The 20,559-nt window shown below is 50.5% G+C and overlaps 1 protein-coding gene across 5 annotated transcripts; it reads right to left on the reverse strand.

Moving 5' to 3' along the window:
* Window positions 1-383: 383 nt before the first annotated feature.
* On the reverse strand, window positions 384-20,239 carry IL12RB1 (interleukin 12 receptor subunit beta 1). Of its 5 annotated transcripts, none has more exons than XM_019931752.3 (16): window positions 20,078-20,234; window positions 18,975-19,037; window positions 17,939-18,056; window positions 17,352-17,521; window positions 15,313-15,431; window positions 12,682-12,715; window positions 12,085-12,207; window positions 11,251-11,333; window positions 10,168-10,405; window positions 7,424-7,591; window positions 6,596-6,733; window positions 6,079-6,234; window positions 4,568-4,702; window positions 3,553-3,658; window positions 3,154-3,235; window positions 384-2,409 (listed from the first exon to the last, which is right to left on the reverse strand). In XM_019931752.3, exons 1-16 carry the CDS (start codon window positions 20,223-20,225, stop codon window positions 2,044-2,046), a joined length of 2,247 nt encoding a protein of 748 aa, XP_019787311.2. In that variant the 5' UTR covers window positions 20,226-20,234; the 3' UTR covers window positions 384-2,043. The 5 variants fall into 5 exon arrangements, 3 of the variants coding, with proteins under 3 accessions (XP_019787311.2, XP_019787310.2, XP_073659146.1); XM_019931751.3 differs by having other exon boundaries at window positions 15,313-15,452; XR_004525998.2 differs by lacking the exon at window positions 3,553-3,658 and having other exon boundaries at window positions 2,344-2,409; window positions 15,313-15,452; window positions 20,078-20,235.
* Window positions 20,240-20,559: the final 320 nt, after the last annotated feature.

Here is a 20,559-nt window from a genome sequence, read left to right on the forward strand (position 1 = left end):
CTAGCGGTCTCAGCCCCACTGCCCCTTGGACTGGTCCACCACCCCCACCCCCGCCTCCCAGTCCTAACTTTGCAGAGTTCCAAGTGATCATCTAGCTCCGTCTCCCCCAGATTGGGTTCTCCTGGGGGCACCCAGAGGGAGAGATTAATAAACGTGTGGAATGAATAAATTAATTCTCAGGCTCCTATTGGGGGATTTTGAGCAGGACATTCAGGCTTTAGTCAGGGGAAAGATACTCATTCATTAAGTCTCAGACACCGCCCCCCCCCCCCCCCAGCAGCTCTGTGAGGTCAACATTATTATCATCCCCATTTAATTAATTAATTTTTGGAGTTTAGGTGAATTTTTTCTAAATTGGGTAAAAAACTAAACAACAAAACAAGTTAACTGTTACATTCAATTTAATTACTGAATCAGTAAGTTTATATTAAAGTCCTTTTTTTTTTTTTGCGGTACGCGGGCTTCTCACTGTTGTGGCCTCTCCCGTTGCGGAGCACAGGCTCCGGACGCGCAGCCTCAGCGGCCATGGCTCACGGGCCCAGCCGCTCCGCGGCATGTGGGATCTTCCCAGACCGGGGCACGAACCCGTGTCCCCTGCATCGGCAGGCGGACTCTCAACCACTGCGCCACCAGGGAAGCCCTAAAGTCCTTTATTTTAAGATTTAATTTCATTTATTTTGGGCTGCATTGGGTCTTCATTGATGCGTGCGGGCTTCAGGAGCTGTGGCACGTGGGCTCAGTAGTTGTGGCACACGGGCTTAGTTGCTCCGGGGCATGTGGGATCTTCCCGCACTAGGGATCGAACCTGTGTCTCCTGCATTGGCAGGAGGATTCTTATCCACTGCGCCACCAGGGAAGTCCCCGTCCTATCTTTTTAAACCACTCAGTGATTTTTAATATTTAATACAATCAAACCTAATGAAAACTCTTTTTATATAAATCTTTAAAATTACTGGGAAACTAAAATTTAAATCCCATTCATAACTGCACTGCACAAATACTTGATATGCAATAATCTACATCTTCCCAAAGATGTTGTGGCTTATAGTAGGGTATTTTCTTCCTCTCCACCATAAGTTTACTGAACTTTCTCCTTTGTTTTCAGTTTTTTATTTTCTTCTACAATTGCTTCATATTTCTCTTCCATTTCTGCCAATTCTAGGCGAAGCAGCTCTATTTCTAGATTTTCTGGGGTAGCAGCTCCTAAGCAATGTTTTAAAAAATCCAAAGCACTATTAGGTTTCTCTGGTTCTTCATATAAGACTACCAATACCTTGGTCAGCGTGTCCAGCACCTCCGACTTCTCCAAGTACCTCCGTAACTGATGGGCGGCTTTGTAATGAGCCACAGTGAAAGCAGCAGCCGCGTTTCCATTTTATTTTTTATTTTATTTTACTTTTTCACCCCCATTTTATAGGGGAGGAGTCTGAGGCCAGGGAGGTGCCAATGCCCCCCTCAGAATGCTTAGAGCTCCCATTCTTTTCCTCACACCTAGATCCTCCAAGCCTGGAGACCCTGCAATGCAGCCAGGAACTCTGTGCCCAGATTCCCCATCCAGTGCTTCTGGGACAGGATGCCCAGCCCAGGACCCTGGGATCAGCCTGAGACCGTTTGGGCCCCCCTCCAGTCTATCCCACACACCCCCAACAGGCCAACAGCGCCTTGCTCCATGGATGCCAGGCCCTGGCCCTGGGTAGCAGCTCCCGTTTCATGGCGGTTTGTAGGGTTCCCACCACAGGACATGTGGCAACCAGTGCTGGACAGAGTGGGTGTTGGTGGGGGGCACTGACTCCAGAGCCTGGGCAGTGGGGATGGGGTCTGAGTCACTCTGCCTAGGTTAGACTCCTGCCTGCGTTGTGTGGCCACAGGCCAGCCACTCGCCCTCTCTGAGCCTCACTGAGGCTCACTGAAATAGGTTAATAAGACAGCCATGTACCTCAAGGCGGTTATGGGGATTCAGGGCATCACGTGCCTAGAAAGAACAGGCTGGGTATGCAATAAGTACTTAATAACCGACTGTCGTGATTGCGATCATTGGTCTTCCTATCTGTAAGGGGAGGCAGATGTTTCTGTTTCTCCCTGGGAATGGAATTTGGGGGTCTGCCTTAGGTCTCCCAGGAGCAGCGGGAGTCCAGCTGCCTGGGCAGGGCTGTCCTCCAGACTGTCCTTCCAGCCAGGCCCCAGAGTCCCAGCCTCAGGGCATCCCTGCACCCATTTCCTGTCTTTCAAGGGCAGCTCCGTGTCCAGGGCTGGCTCAGGGGCACCCAGAGGCAGCTCCATCTTCTCCTTGAGAAGCCCAGCTGTGTCCACGTCAGTTCGCTCTCCTTTGTCCCAGGATATGTTCACCACCAGGGCCCCTTGCTGGGACACCTCCTCTGGGAAGTCTGCCGGGCTGTTCCACTGCCAAACCTGGAGACGGACGATGGGGTCAAGGCTGTGGGCAGGGCCCTATTTCTCATCCACACAAGGATGGAGTGGACCAGGTCCCTTCTGGCTTAATTCTCTAAAACCCGAGACCAATTCAAGGATCAGTTAGAAGGACCCCCCATTTCTCTTTGGAAAATTGTCCCTTCTCCTCTCTTAGTTGATGTGGTTGGACAGGGCAGTAGCCCCACGCCAGCTCTTGCCATTGGCATGTGATCCTGGCCCAGCCAATAAGAACACTCCTACCCCCTGGTTCTAGTGATAGGCTAAGGGATGGGCATATGACCCAAGCTGGACCAATCAGTGATGTCCGAGAATTCTGCTCCAGTTAATGGGAAAAATGGATACCCTGCTTCCACAGGGGGAAGGCTGAGCCTGCCTGAGATAGAAGCCTGAAGGGAGGATAGCACCACAAAGAGATGGAGTCCTAGTTCCTGGATCCAGCCATGCCTGAAGCCCACCACCTTGGATTTTTTTTTTTTTTTTTTACAACAGGTTCCTTTGTGGAACTCACTTCAGTTCTGTTTCTGCTACTAGTAAATGGCCTACACGAGGTTCCCCTTTGGGTTTCTATTTGCCTGTCTATAAAATTGGACAGGCTTTTGGAGTTCTTGCACCAGTGGGTTGGGGGAAAGTAAAATGAGTTAATGCATAGCCATTACTCTTCAGAGCCCTGGTCCAGATATGGACCCAATAAACAAGACCTGGAATTAGAAAGGGGGCCCTTACCTGCTTCCCCTGGCTGCCAGAGAACTCAACGGCAGTGCTGGCACAAGGTGTGGGCAGGGGTGGGCACAGGTGCCTTACAGCCCTGGGGAAGGAAGAGAACTGGTCAGTGCTTCTGTTCGTTCTTACTTTTTAATTGTTCTGACTTATTTTTTTTCATCTCCATTAGGTTATAATAAGGGGAGTGAGGATGTGGCCAAGGGGTCAGGGGTACGGGAGACTGACAGACCCGGATTGAAATCCCAGCACTGTCGCCACTGCTGGATGCCTGGGCCTGACTATCTGGGCCTCAGTTTCCTCATCTCGAAAGTGGACATAAAAACCTACTTGCGGGGGGGAGCAGTTATTACTATTCTTACTATCACTATTACAGATCATCTCGGGGGAAGGGGTGCAAGTTACCTGTTCAAGCCGAGGTACCCAAAGATTCCCAGGAGAAGGATGCTCACGAAGCTCCCAAAAGATGCGAGGAAGATGGACAAATCGGACAACTCAGAGACCTGGACTTCTGGGAGCAGAAGAGCTTGGGCTGGGGGAGAGCCGCCTCCTGCTTCTCATTGAGGAGGGAGTGGGAGGGGCGGGCCCTCCATCAACTCACTGCTGACCCTGGCGTACTGTGAATCCCTCTGTGCCTCAGTTTCCTCCTCTGTGAAGTGGGACCCCGCCTGCCCTGTGACTACAGGATAAAGCCCTGGCACACCATAAGTGCTCAGGACACTGCAGCTCCAAGAGCCTGCAGGTAGGGCCCGTGTGGTTGCTCCCCCGGACCCAGACCAGCCCACCGCACACCCAGTCTGGCTCACTGGTTCTCTTGGGACCAGACTTCACAACAAGGACAACAGGCAGGGACCGTGGCAGGAACAGGGATCATTTGGTCTCCAAATCTCTCATTGCCACACACCCCAAGACAATGGAGCCCACCTCCTTATGTTTGTGATGAGATACTCATTCATTCATATTCATTCATTCACTCAATAAATAGCCCCCCTGCTCCCTTCCTTTCCCCAGGAGCTCCAAGGCTGGGGGAGGCAGAGCCCACACAGACACCCACACACACTCCCAAGGCATCAGGCCAGGTAGGAGGGGCAGCGGGGGGGGTGCCCAGAAGGAAGCCTGGAAGGCTTCCTGGAGGAGAGAGCTTTTGAGCTGAGTTTTGAAGGATGAATAGGAGTTTGACAAGGAGACCAAACATTCCAGACAGAGAAGCCTGCAAGGAAAAGCCAACGTAAGAGAAGGTTCATGAGGGGAAGCTGCAGCAGAGGTGAAGGAGTTGGGAGCAGGTCAGCCTGCGACTTTCTCCTGAGAGGGATGCATGGGGAGCCATGGAAGGATGGAGGGTCAGGGTGGGACTGCTTGCTGACATGTGGGATGGGGCAGTGCATGCTGGGTAAGTACCCGGGCCCACCCCCTCACTCACCGACGGTGAAGCGCAGGGCCTGGCTCCAGGCGCCCCGCCACTTGGCTGTGTCTGCTCGAACCTGCACCTTGTAGGCGGTGGCAGCCCGCAGGCCCTGGAGGGTGATCTGGGTCTCTGTGGCATTCACTGACAGCTCTGTGGGCGGGAGGCAGTGTGTGTCCCTAAACCCCCTTTACTCTGGCTCCACCCTGGGGGTGGGAGTAGGGGCTCACAGACATTTTGCTGAATAATCTTCCCTAAATGCACCCATTCACATCAAACTTATTTGGAAAATATTCTTCATCAAAATATTCAGTGAATGATGCTGTTTTTTTCTCAAATTCTGACCAATTTGCCCTTCACTCGCTCCTAGGCCACTCCTTTCCAGCCACATCTGCCTTCTCCTCAGAGCTCCCTAAAAGGCACCAGGTTCAATCCCAAACCTCAGGGCCTTTGCACTGGCTGTTTCCCTGGCCTGGTTCACCCTTTCGCCAGATAACTACATGCCTTCCTCCCTCACCTCTTTCTCATCTTTAGGGACAAGGTCAGGGTTAACTTTGTCTAAGTTGTTCCCCGAGTGTCCCCAGCACCTCAGCACGAAGTTGGATCTCAACAAGTGTCTGTGGAATTGGATGATTTTTAAAAAATAAAGCACCCCATAAAATTCTTTAAAATGAGAATACAGTTGTTGGCTGTCGTACAGAAGAAAAATTCCTAGAACCCTAAATCCATATGCGTTGTAAATATTCAAGAGGAATATTCTTCCAAAGAAATTTCAGGGAAGTTGGTACATTTGGCCAAATGGGCATTTGGTACATAAATCTTCAGCAATTTGACTTTTGGCAAACTGGTGTTCAGCAAATGGGCTGCTTCCAGCTGCGCCACTGTGAACAAGTCACCGCCTCCCATTTGGCCTCATTTACCCCCTCTAAACAACGGAGGGTGAGCAAGCTGATGGCAGAATGTCTATGTCTGATGTCAGAGCAGCCCCCGTTCCCCCCTCCTCCCCCCTCCCCCCCGCTCCCGCCCCTGTGCTGGGCTCGAGGAGGGAAGGCAGGATATAAACTCATGGTCTTGGCGGCCTGGCCTGTTGCTGCAGGAGATGGACGGGCGAGGCTGTATTCTCGCAAGGCTATGTTACCCAGCGGGGAGGAAGAGGCTCCCAATGTGGGAAATGACAGGACGTTTCAGCCCTGGTGAGACCTGCCCTGTACATCCTCATTTCTTTCCCTCCTATGGGGCAGGAAGGGGCACCTAACTGAGCTCAAATCCAAGCTTGTTTAACCTTTGGGCAGGTGAATCCCTTCCCAGGCCTCAGTTTCCCCATCTGTAGAATGGAGAAAGTCATCCCTGCTCCATGGGAGTTGCCGTCTAAAGGGCCAGTCAAGACCCTTGAGTCCAACTCTATTGTTCCATGGGTGTGAAAACCAAGGCCCAGAGAGGGACAGTGAGGTGTCCAGGGTCACACAGCAAGGCAGAACTCAAGGCCAGAGCCCTTCCTCCCCCAGCCAGGCCTGTGCCGCCTCACGTACCGGATACTTGGTTGCTGGCCTCATCCTGGCAGCGCACAACGTACTCCTTCAGGACGCCGGGGCAGGTGCTCAGCAGAGATGGTGTCCAGTCCACAGACACTGAATCCTGGCTGAGTTTCTTTACAGACACATGTTGTGGGCTCCCGGCCTCCGAGGCTGCAACCGACATCCTTTACCACGGTCAGCTCCAAGGGTGCTGGTTGAGTACTTCCTGCCTGCCCAGCCTGCTACTGTCCAGAGACCCAGGGAACCTTGGCCACAGAGTCAGCTGTGTCTGCCAGTTCCACCACTCTTGGTGTCATCACTTCCCCTCTCTGAGCCTCAGTTTTCTTACTATATAATGGTGCAATGCCTCTTGGAGTATCTTAAGAGTTGACTGAGCTGACTTCTATGTGTCTGGCTTCTGGCCAGGGCCTGATAGGCAGTAGGTGCCTCTAAATGGTATTCCCCCTTCCTGATACCCAAGGACACTGCCGAGTCCCCTGGTGAGACCACCCTGCAGGTTTGGGCTACTCACCATTGCCTCCAAAGTGGAAGGTGGACAAGACGGTGGACCACGAGGTGGGCTTCTCCGGGTGTGCAGAGGCAAAGATAGTGACGCGGTAACACTCCTTCTGCCGCATTGCCCCAGATGCTTGGCTCAAGCTGTGCATTGCTGGAAGGATGAGCAAGGGTCAGACCAGTAAATAGATTGTGTCCCCACCTCCGCACCTGTGCCATCTGCCAGGAGCTCTTAGAGCACTCCTACCCATGCTTTAAAGCCCTTGCACCAATGTCCCCTCCTCCAGGATTCCGTCCTCATGCCCCTTGCCACCCCATCCCCGCCCCTTCCCAACCTGTCCCCACCCCCTCCAGCACAGCTCCTACTCTATGGCGCCGGGGTGTCTGCATCCAGCTCTGTCTCCCCTGGCTGGGAGCTCCCCAGGCTGGGGCTGAGGCTTCCTGGGGCCCCGGCCAAGACCACGTCAGAGAGTGAGAGGCTGCTTGGGCCATTTGGCACCCTCCCTTTCCCTCCAGAGGCCTCATTAATTTGCCACCTGCATCTTGCTAGCTGCTACCTTTCCTGGCACGGGTGAATGTTTAACAAACACCCTGGGACGTGAAACTCATTACCTGCTGGGGTGCAACTTTCCCAGGGCTGAGCCCTGACACCCCAGGATCCCAGCAGGAAGCACCAGACCTGCATGAGTGGAAGGGTCTGTCTTGGCCTGTCCCCACCTCTGTGTGACCTTGCGCAAGTGGCAAGACCTCTCTGGGCCTCAGACACCCCACAAGGATGATGCCTGTAGGTTTGAGCTGACCAGGAGCTCTAATGGAGGATGCAGGGCAACCGATATTACGGTACCCATTCTATCAGGGTCCCGGTCCTGGGGTGCCGTCAGGGTGCAGGTGGCAAGGCTCTCGTCCTGGCCCTGGGGCTGCCACTCAATGCAGTATGTCATGCCCTGGGCCTGGGCTGGCCAATGCATGGTGGTCCTGTTGGCTCTGGTACTGATATTCAGAACCCCTGGTTCTGGAAGAAGACAAGAGAGGCACATCAGAATAGCTGCCTCATGCTCCCCCCAACCCAAGGCTCCTATAGCCCCATCCCACCCTCTTGACAAGCTCTAACCCCCCAGGGCCAGGAGTGTCTGTACCTGGTTCTGTCTCCCTACGCTGGGGGCTGCCAGGATAGGGGCTGAGCACAGAGGGGACAGCAGGGGCTGTTTGAATGAATCGAGTCCTCCCCCAGCCTAACTGTGGGTTCCCTGCCAGGATGCCCACAGTCAGTGCTCCCTAGGCTGCCACTACTACCCTGTCAGGCTAGTGGGCATCTCCTGGTCCAGCAGATGCCTGGCCACCCACCACCCACTTTGCCCAGCGGTGGGTGGCTGTGGTGGAGGAGGAGCCTCCCGGCTGGACCAGAGCTCAGAGCCCCGAGGACAGACCCACTCAGCCCCCTGGGCTCCTCTCTCCACTCCCTACAGCAAGGTCACCTGCACCAACCTGAGAGGTGGGTACTGCTTCCAATTCTAGGGACAATAGCTATCATTTATTGAGTTCCGACTGTATGCGCCAGGCCAGTGCCGAGCATTTTACAGGCGCCACTTTCCCACAAAGTGGGACGATGATTATCCCAATGATATAAAACCTGAGGCTCGAAGCCGGAGAGCCACCAGCGCAAGGTCACATAGCGAGGCCATGGCCCAAAGCAGACCAGGAGCTGACAGACTTGCTGCTGTGTCACCCTGGCAAGTGGCTTCATCTGTCTGAGCCTCGGTCATCTCATCTCTGAAATGGGCATCATCCTAACAGCCCAGCTGGGTGCTCAGCAGGCTCAGGACTAAGGTGAAGCGAGCAGGGCATGAAATTAAGGAGGCGCCAAAGAACTCAATCACCGAGATCAACACTCTGCTAATGCAATATTTTTTAAAAAATCAAAACGAACCTAAAAATATGTACTGAGTACTATTCACAGTTGCCAAAACAATGGAAACAGCTCAAATGTCCGTCAGTGGAAAAACAGATAAACAAAATGTGGCCCATTCACACAGTGGAATATTACTCAGCCATGAAAAGGAATGAAGCACTGATGCCTGCTACAATGTGGATGAATCTTGAAGACATCAGGCTGTGAAAGAAGCCAGACACAGAAGGTCACATAGTAGATGATTAATTCTATGAAATGTCCAGAGCAGGCAAATCCACAGAGACAGAAAGCAGATTGGTGACTGTCAGGGGCTGGGGGAGGGGGAGGGGGAGTGACTGCTAAGGGGGAGGGGGTCTCCTTTTGGGCATGATGAAAAGGTTCTGGAACTAGACAGAGGTGATGATTGCACAACATTGTGAATGTAATTAGGGCATCAAATTGTACTTGTTAAAATGGTTCATGTTGATATGTGAACTTTACCTCAATAAAATACATACGTTTACATACATACATAGAAACCTTAATTTTTAAATTTTAGATTTTTTTTTGAGGTAACACTGGTTTATAATATTATAATAATAAAAATGTTTCATGTGCACAATATTATATTTTGACTTCTGAATACCCTACTGTGTGCTCAACATGAAAAATTTAGTTTCCATCTGTCACCATACAGTTGATCCCCTTTACCCCTCCCCTCCCCTTGCCTCTTCCCCTCTGGTAACCACTAATCTGTTCTCTATATCTAGGTATTAGTTTTGGTTTCTCCATCTATTTAGTCAGTCAGTTGTTTGTTTGGTTGGTTGGTTGGTTGGCTGGTTGGTTGGTTTTTATATTCCACATCTGAGTGAAATCATAGGGTATTTGTCTTTCTCCAGCTGAATTGTTTCACTAAGCATAATATCCTCAAGGTCCACGCATGTTGTCACAAATGGCAACATTTCATTCTTTTTCATGGCTGAGTAGTATTCCGTTGTATACATGCACCACATCTTTTTTGTCCATTCATCCATTGATGGGCACTTAGGTTGTTTCCATATCTTGGCTATTGTGAATAATGCTGCAATGAACATAAGGGTGCATATATCTTTTCCAATTATGTTTTCTTTTTCTTTGGATAAATACCCAGAAGTGGAATTGCTGGATCATATGGTAGTTCTAGTCTTAATTTTCTGAGGAATCTCCATACTGTTTTCCATAGTGGCTGCACCAATTTACATTCCTGCCAACAGTGTATGAAGGTTCCCTTTTATCCACATCATCGCCATTGATTTTTTCATTGTGTATAAATATATGTATATATTTAATATATGTATACATGTATATAAAATGAGCAAAATGTCTAGATTTTAAATAAAGACAGGATCAACCCTGTATTTGCATGACCCTGCCTTGCTTGCCACATCCTGATCTTGGCCCTGGTCCCAATAAAACTTTATTTACAAAAACAAGTGTTTGGCCTGGGCCACAGTTTGCCAGTGAGAAATTTTTTAACTATTACACTATAGCGCTATGCATTTTTTAATGCTATGCATTTTGAATACTTACTTTACACGCTCCTAAATTAGACACCATATTACATTTTTGTGCCTCGCTCGCTTCACTCTAGTCTAGCTGAGGCTCGAGTACGTACTCAGCTCCAAGAGGCCCCCCCCCCACCACTGCCCAGCCAAAGGCACCTGAGTGGGTATAGGCAGGAATGTGCCATGTCTGGTTGGGACCGAGGCCAAAGCGATTCCGGGAAAAGACAACCAGGTCATAGGCGGCACCCGAGAGGCTGAGATTTTTCCGCAGGCGCAGAGTCCTCGTGGCCTTGGCCTTACATGGGCAGGACAGCATATGCAGGTGGACATGGTAGGTCACCTCCATGCCTGAGTCGGGCCCGAGGCAGCCTTCTGGAAGCTCCAGCTGGGGCAGCTGTTGTGAGTGTGAGAGATGGTTTGTGGGGACCTGAACATGCACGTCGTCCCCGTGGGTTGACATCAGGATGCTGCCCACGAGCACAGGCTCATCCACGGGCCACAGCTGATGACATGTATGAAAATTTTTTAAAAAATAGTAAACCTCAGTGCTGGCAAGGCTGCTGGGAAACTGACACATCCACTGCTCATTGGTTTAGGGGGAGGGGGGAATAATTTGGCAAAACCCACTGAAAACCAGAGAAAAAAAAATGTTTCTGTCTTTGGACCCAGTTACTTCGAGCCTGGACATTTTTCCTAAGTAAAGAAATTCAAATTATAGGAAACCTAGGACGAGAAGGAGCTTCACTACAGCTTTATCGTGCCAGCCCATTGGGGACCTGGCGGAATCAATTATGGTGAAGCCAGGGGTTGAAATGTATGGTGAGTTTGCCCTGACTCAGGCAGGGGATTTCCCCTCTGTGCCTCAGTTTCCTCCTCTGGAAAATGGGTTCATTCGACTGTACTTAATGAGCTGTTTGGGGGACTTCAAAAAAATCATCTCCCATCCAGACCAGCACAGTCAACCCCTTCCTGGCCTTCCAGCTTTCACGTGAGCCCCCCAAACTCTGCTCCCCCAATGGCTGCCAGAGGGAGCCTGTGAACACCTGAGTCCAGCCATATCCTTCCTCTGCTCACACACCCTCCATGGTTCCCCATTACCTTCAGAGTTCAACCCACAGTCCTTCCGGTCCCTACCACCTCCACGGCTCATCTCCCTCCTTTTAAACACTTCCACTCCAGCCTCTTGTCTCCTTCTCTCTGTCCTCAGGCCACCCCACAGACCTGCGATGGTCCCATTACCTGCTCATGGAAGGTCACCTTCCTCCTCCCATTCGGGCGGAGCTGCTCCACCGAGAACCTCACCTTGGCCTGTGGGGGGTTTTCTGCAATGAGACAGCAAGACAGTGACACTGGGGGTGGCGTCCTTGCTCACAACGTCCTGCAGACCCTGGATTGGGACCCAGGACCTTTTCCTTCCCTCCAATGAGATTCCATGGGTCGTTAAGTAGTTTTCAAAATCTGCAAACATGGAGATCCACTCCATGATAGTGTGAATATACTTAATGCAACTGGCTAAAAATGGTTAAAATGGCAAATTTTATATTATGTCTTTTTTTACTACAATTAAAAAAAAATCTGAAAACAGCCGTCAGAGTTGTTTCCCAGCAGATACGCACTTGGGTGGGCAGGAGGAAGCTCCAGCTCAAAGGGTAGGGGGACAAATGTTGACAGTCACTCCCCCCATCTCTCCCTCCCACCCCCACCTCAGGCCACGTCTCCACTCTGGAGCTGCCCTGGCTCCAGCTTCCTGTGTCATTTCGAAAAATCTGCCTTCACGACACAGCCACTTGCACCCATCAACTCCTTGTTCGGCTTTCAAAGAACAAAACCCACCAAACTAATTGGAAGGAGAGAAAGACTGATAAATGTTTTCTTTTTATTATGGATTTGCCACATTTTACAAAGTGAAACTTGCCCACTGCCCTGCCACCTTGCACTAATTTTCCCTAATTTCTTCGGCAGCCTTATTTCTAACATCCATCACCTTAACGCTAACGCTCACCGCCTTATTTCTAATACTACTACCATCTTTCTAATGCCCGTCTCCCTTCCTGTGGTCCAGGGTGCTCTCACCAGGGGGGATGCACACAGGGCTGCTCCAGCTGCTCCAGGGACCTCCGGAGACCCCCGGCCTCAGCCGTCGCCGCAGCTGGAATTCCTGGGCCGTGTCCATCTCCAAGGGGCAGAGGCATGACTCTGGGAAGAAGCAGATCAAACATCAAGCAAAGGGGCTGTCCCAAAGCCAGGAGCACCCAGGGCTTGGCACTGGTCACTTAGCCATCGTGCACATATTAAGCTCCAACTGTGCACATGCACTTATTGAGTGCCAGCTGTGTACAAGCACTGATTGAGAGCTAATCATGTGCCAGACCCTGAGGACACAGCCAGAATAGGCCAGGTCCTGCGCTCTTGGGGCCTCAAGGATCACCCACTTCTTCTACTGTCTGGAGTTCAAGTCTCAGCAAGGCCACCTACTAGGGATGTGAACTTGACCAAAGGCTTCACAAGCCCAAGCCTTTGTTTCCTCACCTGTGAAATGGGAATAATCCAATACTGAACTACAGGGAGGCGCAAACAAGCCTACAGAGAATTTAGCACTGGGTCTAGCACACAGTGGGTGCCTAATTAATGCTAACTTGCTACCGCTGTCATGGTCACTATTATTCTCACCGAAGCCAGCATCATCCTGATGTCCACAGTCGCCCTAAAACAAGACCATATTTATACATTGTTTTACATTTGGATGTTGAACATTCTAGCTTTTTTGAAATTTTCAACAATTACTCTGCTAAATGTAACATGGAACCCTGGATTGGATCTGAGAACAGAAAGAGGACATTCTTGGAAAAGTGGGTGATAATCCAAATAAACTCTGGAGTTTAGTTCATAGCGAGAGACCAGTGACAGACAGACTTGGGAACGAAAGCCATTAACCTGTGGGGACGCTGGGTGAAGGCTCTATGTACTTCTTTGTAACTTTTCTGAAAATCTAAGATTATTCCAAAATAAAAAAGTTTGTTTTTTTTTTTAAAAGCATTATTTGGGGGAATTTCCTGGCAGTCCAGTGGTTAGGCACGTTCACTTCCGGGGCCCGAGTTCAATCCCTGGTCAGAGAACTAAGATCCCACAAGCCATGCGTCGAGGCCAAAAATTAAAAAATAAAATAAAATAATTATTTTAGGAGGCAAAATTATATTTTTATAATTTCCTAAAAAAATATTTTAAGAGACAAAACCTATCTGTTTGTGGTGTCGTGGATGAGGAGAGGCAAGTTTAGGACCCAGCTAGCCCCACACTCCCCGGCTGATGCTGAGAGGTCCCTGGACATCCTGAGCCTCAGTTTCCTCATCTGCAAAGGGGGCCTGAGAGGGTCCACTGCAGAGTGTGTTAGGGGGCTGGAGATAAAAAGCAAAGAGATGCCCCTCCCCAACAGGAGTCCCATGTCACCTGCCTCTGACTGATCCGAACCCATTCACTTGATGGGAAAACTGAGGCTCAGGGAGGGGCACAACATTTGGAGGGAAGATGGGGCCCAAACTGAGGCAACTCCCTGGACTCAAGATGTTCCCAGGCTGAGGGAGGGGGAGACACCACAATTCAGAAGCTGTGTGGGTGTTCTCTGTCTCTCCCAAACCAGGGACTCCTTGGGGACTTGGTCAGGGCTGAGGTTTCTTGCAAGCCTAGGCTTGCCCTGCTTGCAGGGGACAGAGGGGAGAATAGAGTGGCTGAAGCATGAATGAAGGTCCAAAGAAGACATACAGATGGCCAACAGGTACATGAAGATGTGTTCAACATCACTCATCATCAGGGAAATGCAGATCAAAACCACAACGAGATACCACCTCACACCTGTCAGAATGGTTATCATCAAAAAGACAAGAGATAACAATGGTTGGCGAGGATGTGGAGAAAAAGGAACCCTGTGTACTGTTGGTGGGGATGTAAATTGCAGCAGCCACTACGGAAAACCGAGTGCAAGTTCCTCAAAATATTAAAAATAGAGCTACCATATCATCCAGCAATACCAATTCTGAGTATTTATCCAAAGAAAAGCAAAACACTAATTGGAAAAGATACACGCACCTTCATGTTCACTGCAGCATTATTTACAGCAGCCAAGATGTGAAAGCAATCTTAGTGTCCATCGATGGATGAATGGATAAAGAAAATGTGGTACATGTATCAATGGAATATTATTTAGCCATAAAAAAGGAAATCCTGCCATTTGCAACATGGATAGTCCTTGACGGCATTATGTTGAGTGAAATAAGTCTGACAGAGAAAGACAAATACTGTATGATCTCACTTACAAGTGAATTTAAAACAAACAAAAAACCAAACTGATAGATACAGAGAACAGAGTAGTGGTTGCCTGAGGTGAGGGGTAGTGTGTGGGCGAAACGGGTGAAGGTGGTCAAAAGGTACAAAGTTATCAATATAAAATAAATAAGTCCTGGGGATGTAATGTACAGCATGGTGACTATAGTTAACAATACTGAACTGTATTGTCCGAAAGTTGCTAAGAGAGTAAATCTTAAAAGTTCTCATTACAAGAAGCAAAATCTGGAACATGCCTGTGTGGTGACGGAGGTTAAACAGACTTATTGTGGTGATGATTTCACAATGTATACAAATAACAAATCATGTTGTACACTTGAAACTAATATGATTTTGTATGTCAGTTACATCTGAATTTAAAAAAGGAGGGACTTCCCTGGCAGTCCAGTTAAGACTCTGTGCTCCCAATGCAGTGGGCAGGGGTTCAGTCCCTGGTCGGGGAACTAAGACCCCACATGCCACACAGCACGGCTTAAAAAAAAAAAACAGAAAAAAAGAAAGGAGGGAGGGAGGGAGGAATGGTGGAAAGGTAGTTTCCTGGAAGAGGCAGCCCTTGAACTGGACCCTGAAGGTGGGTTGGATTCACATGTGCTCAGATACAGAGGAGGGCATGCAGGTGGAAGGAACTGCATATACCAAGGCAAAGAGGCTGGGAATCCAGGGCATAGGCAAAGAATGATGGCCATTCAAAAAGGGGCCAGAGGAAGCATGAGGCAAGTGAGGGGAACTAGGGCCAGCTGAAGATAAGGATGACTTACTGAGGGTAGTGGGGAGCCATGGAGGGTGTGTGAGCAAGGGAGATCACAATCAGATCTTCATGTCAGAGAGACCCAGAGGCTAAACATGGGGCAAGAGTGGAGGCCCCGTGGGAAGGGTGATAGATACAGAGATTGCAAAACTGATGGGAGAGGTGTGAGGGTGCCCTGTGCCTGTGCAAACCCCTGATCTGGGGAATAAACTCACCCACTTCCATGGGCTGCCAGGTGTCCGGTGCCGGAACTGTACCTCAGCACCATCCTGGTGGGCTGGGGTCTCCCACTCCATGAGCAGCTGCCCCGCTGACCTGGACACCTTGATGTTTCCTGGGGGAGGGTCGTATTTAACTGGAAGCAGAGTTGGGGGTTGGGAAGGGGAAGCCGGCATGTGTGTGAGCTGTTGGTCCTGAAAACTCTGGAAAATCTTCCCATGATCCTCCTGGCCCATAGTAAACCACCAAGCTCCCCAAATTTGAATCAGGGGCACCTCTACAGGTCCCATCTAAGCCTGGGGTTCTATCTAAGCCTGGGGTCAAAGAGTTAAGACTTATACACAGGATCCTATTAGTAAAGGTATCTTTAAAATATTAATACTCATTGCTGGCAAGGCTGTGGTGAGACAGGCACTTCTGTAAATTGCTGATGAGAGGGTAATTAACTGATTCTATTTTTTTCTGAAGGACTATTAGGGAAATCTTACTAACTTTTTAAGCCGACTTCAAGGAGCCTGGCCTGAGGAGAGACATCTATCATGCTTTCTGCATCTCGGTCATAGTGTGCCTGATTCTAGCTCAGGGCCTTTGCACTTGCCGTATCCTCTGTTTTGCTGTATCCACACTTCCCCATCTTTATTCCTACTGGATCTTTTTCATCCTTGAGCTGGAGCCCTCCCTGACCTCCCAGCAGTATCTCATCATGTGTAACGATCATGCCTTGTCCATCACCCTACATGAATCTGGGCTCCATGAAGGCAGGGACAGGGTTGAGATTAGGGTGAGGAGAGGGAGGCAAGGTTGTACAAATACAGGGTCAGATCCTGTCTTTATTTGAAGTTCTGGGGAATTCCCTGGTGGTCCAGTGGTTAGGGTTCTGCACTTCCACTACAGGGGGTGTGGGTTCGATCCCTGGTCGGGGAAATAAGATCCTGCGTGCTGTGCAGTGTGGCCGAAAAAAAAAAATTTGATATTTGATTTGTCATGGCTTTTTTTTTTGCATTAATATTAAATTTTTTTAAATGTTGCATCATGGGACTTCCCTGGTGGTCCATGGGTCAATACTTCGCACTCCCAATGCAGGGGACCTGGGTTCGATCCCTGATCAGGGAACTAGATCCCACACGCATGCTGCAACTAAAAGATCCCGCATGCTTCAACAAAGAACCCTCATGTGGCAACAAAGATCCTGCGTGCCACAACTAAGAACGGCACAGCCAAATAAATATTAAAAAAGAAAAGTTGCATCATGCTATGGTTTATAATGACTACTGAGGTTTTTTGGCACCCCCATAACATCTTGTGGCCAAGGAGGGCGCCTCATTCATCTCACCCTTGTCCCAGCCCTGTGCTGTGACCTCCATTGGCCTTGCCCATGTCCCCTGTGACTGAGCATGGCACACAGTAGCAGTTCAACGAGTATAAACTAAGTATATGTTATTGATTCGTGAAAACAGATTTTAAAGACCGAACACGGGGGACTTCCCTGGTGACGCAGTGGTTAAGAATCCGCCTGCCAATGCAGGGGACACGGGTCCAGTCCCTGGCCCGGGAAGATCCCACATGCCGCAGAGCAACTAAGCCCGTGCGCCACAACTACTCAGCCCGTGTGCTGCAACTACTCAAGCCTGCACACCTAGAGCCCGTGCTCCGCAAAAAGAGAAGCCACCGCAGTGAGCAGCCAGAGCATCGCAACGAAGAGTAGCCCCCACGCTCTGCAACTAGAGGAAGCCCACGCATAGCAATGATGACCCAATGCAGCAAAAAAAAAACAAATTATAAGACCCAATAGGGTCTTGGCCACATTACAGTATCAAGGAGAAACCGGAAGCTACCTACATGTTCATCAGTAGGGGATCCGTTAGGGGACCATGAAAGACTCTGCCAGGTTACATGACAGAGTTGGACGTAAAAACAGCTGGCAGTATCCAGCCCCTTGCCAGGGACCCAGAATTCCCTCAGGTCTAGGCTTGGGGACCAGAGGCTTCTCTGGGTGAGGAAGTGGTAGTGGAGAGGAAGAGAACAGGGTGCTGACCTGAGCTGTAGAGGTTCAGGGTAATGTTGGGGGACTTCTCTGTCCAGTTGGCAGCCCGGGATTCCACCCAGAGAGTGACAGCGTGGAGCACGGATATGCCATCCTGGTCGGAGAACTGCAGCTTGGTGGCTGAGCCTGCGGCAAAGTAGCAACAGCGCCCGGGCTTGAGGCTGCGGGAAGGAGGGTATCGGTACTGAGTCTCAGCGGCCACAGCAGATGATGTGCATCACATCCCAGAATCCTTTTCTTCCCCTTTCACCGCCGCTCCCCAGCCTGGGGTTTTCTTAGGGATCAACTAGGACTAAGGGGTTTGGAGGATCCCAGAATCTCCTAACATGGGCTGCCACAGAGAGAGGGAAGAAATGAATAGATGGATGAATAAGTCACAGGGTGAGGATGAAGGAAGGACCACAGGGATCCTGATTGCCGCCCAAACTGTATGCCCACCCATGCTGACCCCACAACACAGATCCCCAGCCCTCCCTTCTGACATGAGAAACTGAGGCCCAGGAAGAGGCAAAGACACTGCCGAGCTCATACATCTGAGAGTAGAGGCAGGGGGTCAGGAGCAAAGGCAGGATCCTCACCAGCATCTCAGGAAGTGGCTGACCCCAGCTGCAGGGCCCTCATATTCCCAGGAACATTCATAACCAGCGTTGCTGAGTATCCGGTAGCAGTTTAGGTCCCGGGGGCCCGAAGCTAAGCCTGGAGGTTTGAGAACAGATTAGAGTGTGGGGGGGTGGGGTCCCCAAATTGACACACCCCAGAGAGGAATCTTTGTGACACTTATGCAATCCGGTGTCACCTCAGCCTAAACACGCTGTGACTTCCAGCACCTTCCTGTGCCCTTCCTGCCTGTCTCCTGCCATCTCCCTTGCACCTCCTCCTCCAGCCACTTCAGCCACTTCACTGGTCCTCAAACACACCAGGCTCACTCCTACCTCAGGACCTTTGCATGTGCTATGCCCTCTGCCTGAAATGTCCTTGGCCCAGATCTTGACATTCCAATTTCTCCTTCAGTGTCACCTCTTCAAGCACTAGGCTATTTGAAGTAGCCCCCTCCTTCTCCATCCCTCACCCTGCTCTGTTTTGTTCCTAGCACGTCATTGTATGCAGGATATGCATTTGTGTGCCTCTTGTCCACCTCCTGCACTAGGCTGTGGCCCCAGGAGGACAGCTGGGCTCGCAGCTGATTCCTTCATGTCTAGAACTGTGTCTGCACGTAGTACGTGCTTGGTAAATATTTCTGGAACAAAAGAATAGATGAAACGCCTTGCCCAGTGGCAGATTTTGTGACTTTGTTACAAGCATGAATGTTCCAGCAATGCTTGCCTCGGAGCAACTTCAAAATGTTTAACAGCTGCTTAGCCCCACATGCTGACCAATCAGGACGGACACAGACACCAGTCCTGCGACCCTGTTACGGAGTAGATGAGGCTTACAGAGGTGACTGCTCCAGGACACCTGAGTTTGGTGAGGACAGGCCATCAGGCTGTCGGGTTGGGGCTACTGAGACCCCAGTCTTTGGCTGGGCAGGAGGGAGCTGAGGGAGTGGCTGCTTGGGATGGGTCAGTCAGAGCCCAGTACAACCCCTTCCTCCCACGATGGGGAACTGCCCCAGACCTGAGTCTGCATCCGGATACGGCGGATCCTGAAAACAGCACCCCATGGTGCCACAGGCTTCAGCTGCAAAGGCAATGAAGAGAAATGACAGTCTCAGCCTTTCACTTCAGGGGAGGGGGGCTTGCCCAGTGACCATCCACGCACCTGCCCACTTTCCCATCCTTGCACCCACCCACCCATCCACCTTTCTATCCATCCATCCATCCATCCATCCATCTACCCATCCACTCATCTATTCAGCCATCCATCTTTCCACCCACCCACCCACCCATCCATCCATCCATCCATCCACTCACCTATCCATCCATTCATCCATCCACCCATCCACTCATCTATTCAGCCATCCATCTCTCCACCCACCCACCCATCCATCCATCCATCCATCCATCCATCCATCCATCCATCCACTCACCTATCCATCCATTCATCCATCCACCCATCCACTCATCTATCCATACATTCACCCATCCATCCATCCACCCACCCATCCAGCTCTCGAGCCGCTCCTCTAAAGCAATCCAGGGTCCCCTGTACCTCTCCCTTTTGCTGGTCTCCAGTCCTGCCTGAACTCTATAAGCCCTGAAACCTTGCTGATCTCCAGTTTACAGAGAGGGAAACTGAGGCACAAAGAAGTTGCCCAAGGTCATGGAACAGCAGAGCTGGGATGAGAGTCCAAACCTAGTCATCTGCTGGGGGCTGGGTCCCTTCCCATTCGATTCCACAAGATGGAGAGAGAGTATGTATATTACATACACTGGGTACATAACACTATTTTTTATATATATATATATTATATATATATATATTATATACTTGGTCTTTATCCCTTCCTTAGCTATTTCTCATTAAACTCTGGGATGTGGGAAAGATTCAGAGCTTCAGCCCACCCCACAGAAGACAAAATCAAGACCGGAGGGGAGATGAGATCAGAATCCATGATCATCCATGATCATCCAGCTCACATTTGATAGAGGGAAAGACTGAGGCCCAGAGACACAGAAACAACCCTGGGAACCGGGTCCACAGCCCTCCACATATACACACACAGCCCCCCGCCCCGGCAAGAAGAGCCATAGGGGACTACTCCAGGGTAGGGGACTCACCGCCCTGCCGGGGTAGCAGGAGGAGAAAGAGGGGGACCAGCCTGGTCACCCCCTGCCCCATTAGGTCCTCGAAGAGGGTGGCAATCCCGGACGAGCTTCTGTGCTGCTGGAGAGACCCCAGCCACCCAGTCCTCACCCAGGAACACATTAAAGCTTAGCAAGAAAAACTAAAAGGAAAAAAAAAGTTAGGTGTCGTGGCCCCTCCCAGGGTAAGTCAAAGTGAAAAAGAAACCCAGGAAGTCAGCCCGGGCGTGGTGGCCTCATTCAGACCACAAACACACCCGAGCCCCAGGTCCGGGGGGTCTTCTCTGCTGGCCCCAGACTGAAGCTGGACACTGGGTGAGAGCCCCATGGGTGGCCTGGGGCTCTGTGCCCTTGGCCAGGTCTCCAGCCCTCTCTGGTCCACTTCTGAGACTTAGGAGCTAAATGGGAGGCCAGGGTCTTCAGACGTCAGAGTTCACTCTCCCAGTAAATTGTTATGA

This window comes from Tursiops truncatus, chromosome 3, assembly GCF_011762595.2.
Source record: "Tursiops truncatus isolate mTurTru1 chromosome 3, mTurTru1.mat.Y, whole genome shotgun sequence".
In the NCBI taxonomy this organism is placed as follows: Eukaryota; Metazoa; Chordata; class Mammalia; order Artiodactyla; family Delphinidae; genus Tursiops; species Tursiops truncatus.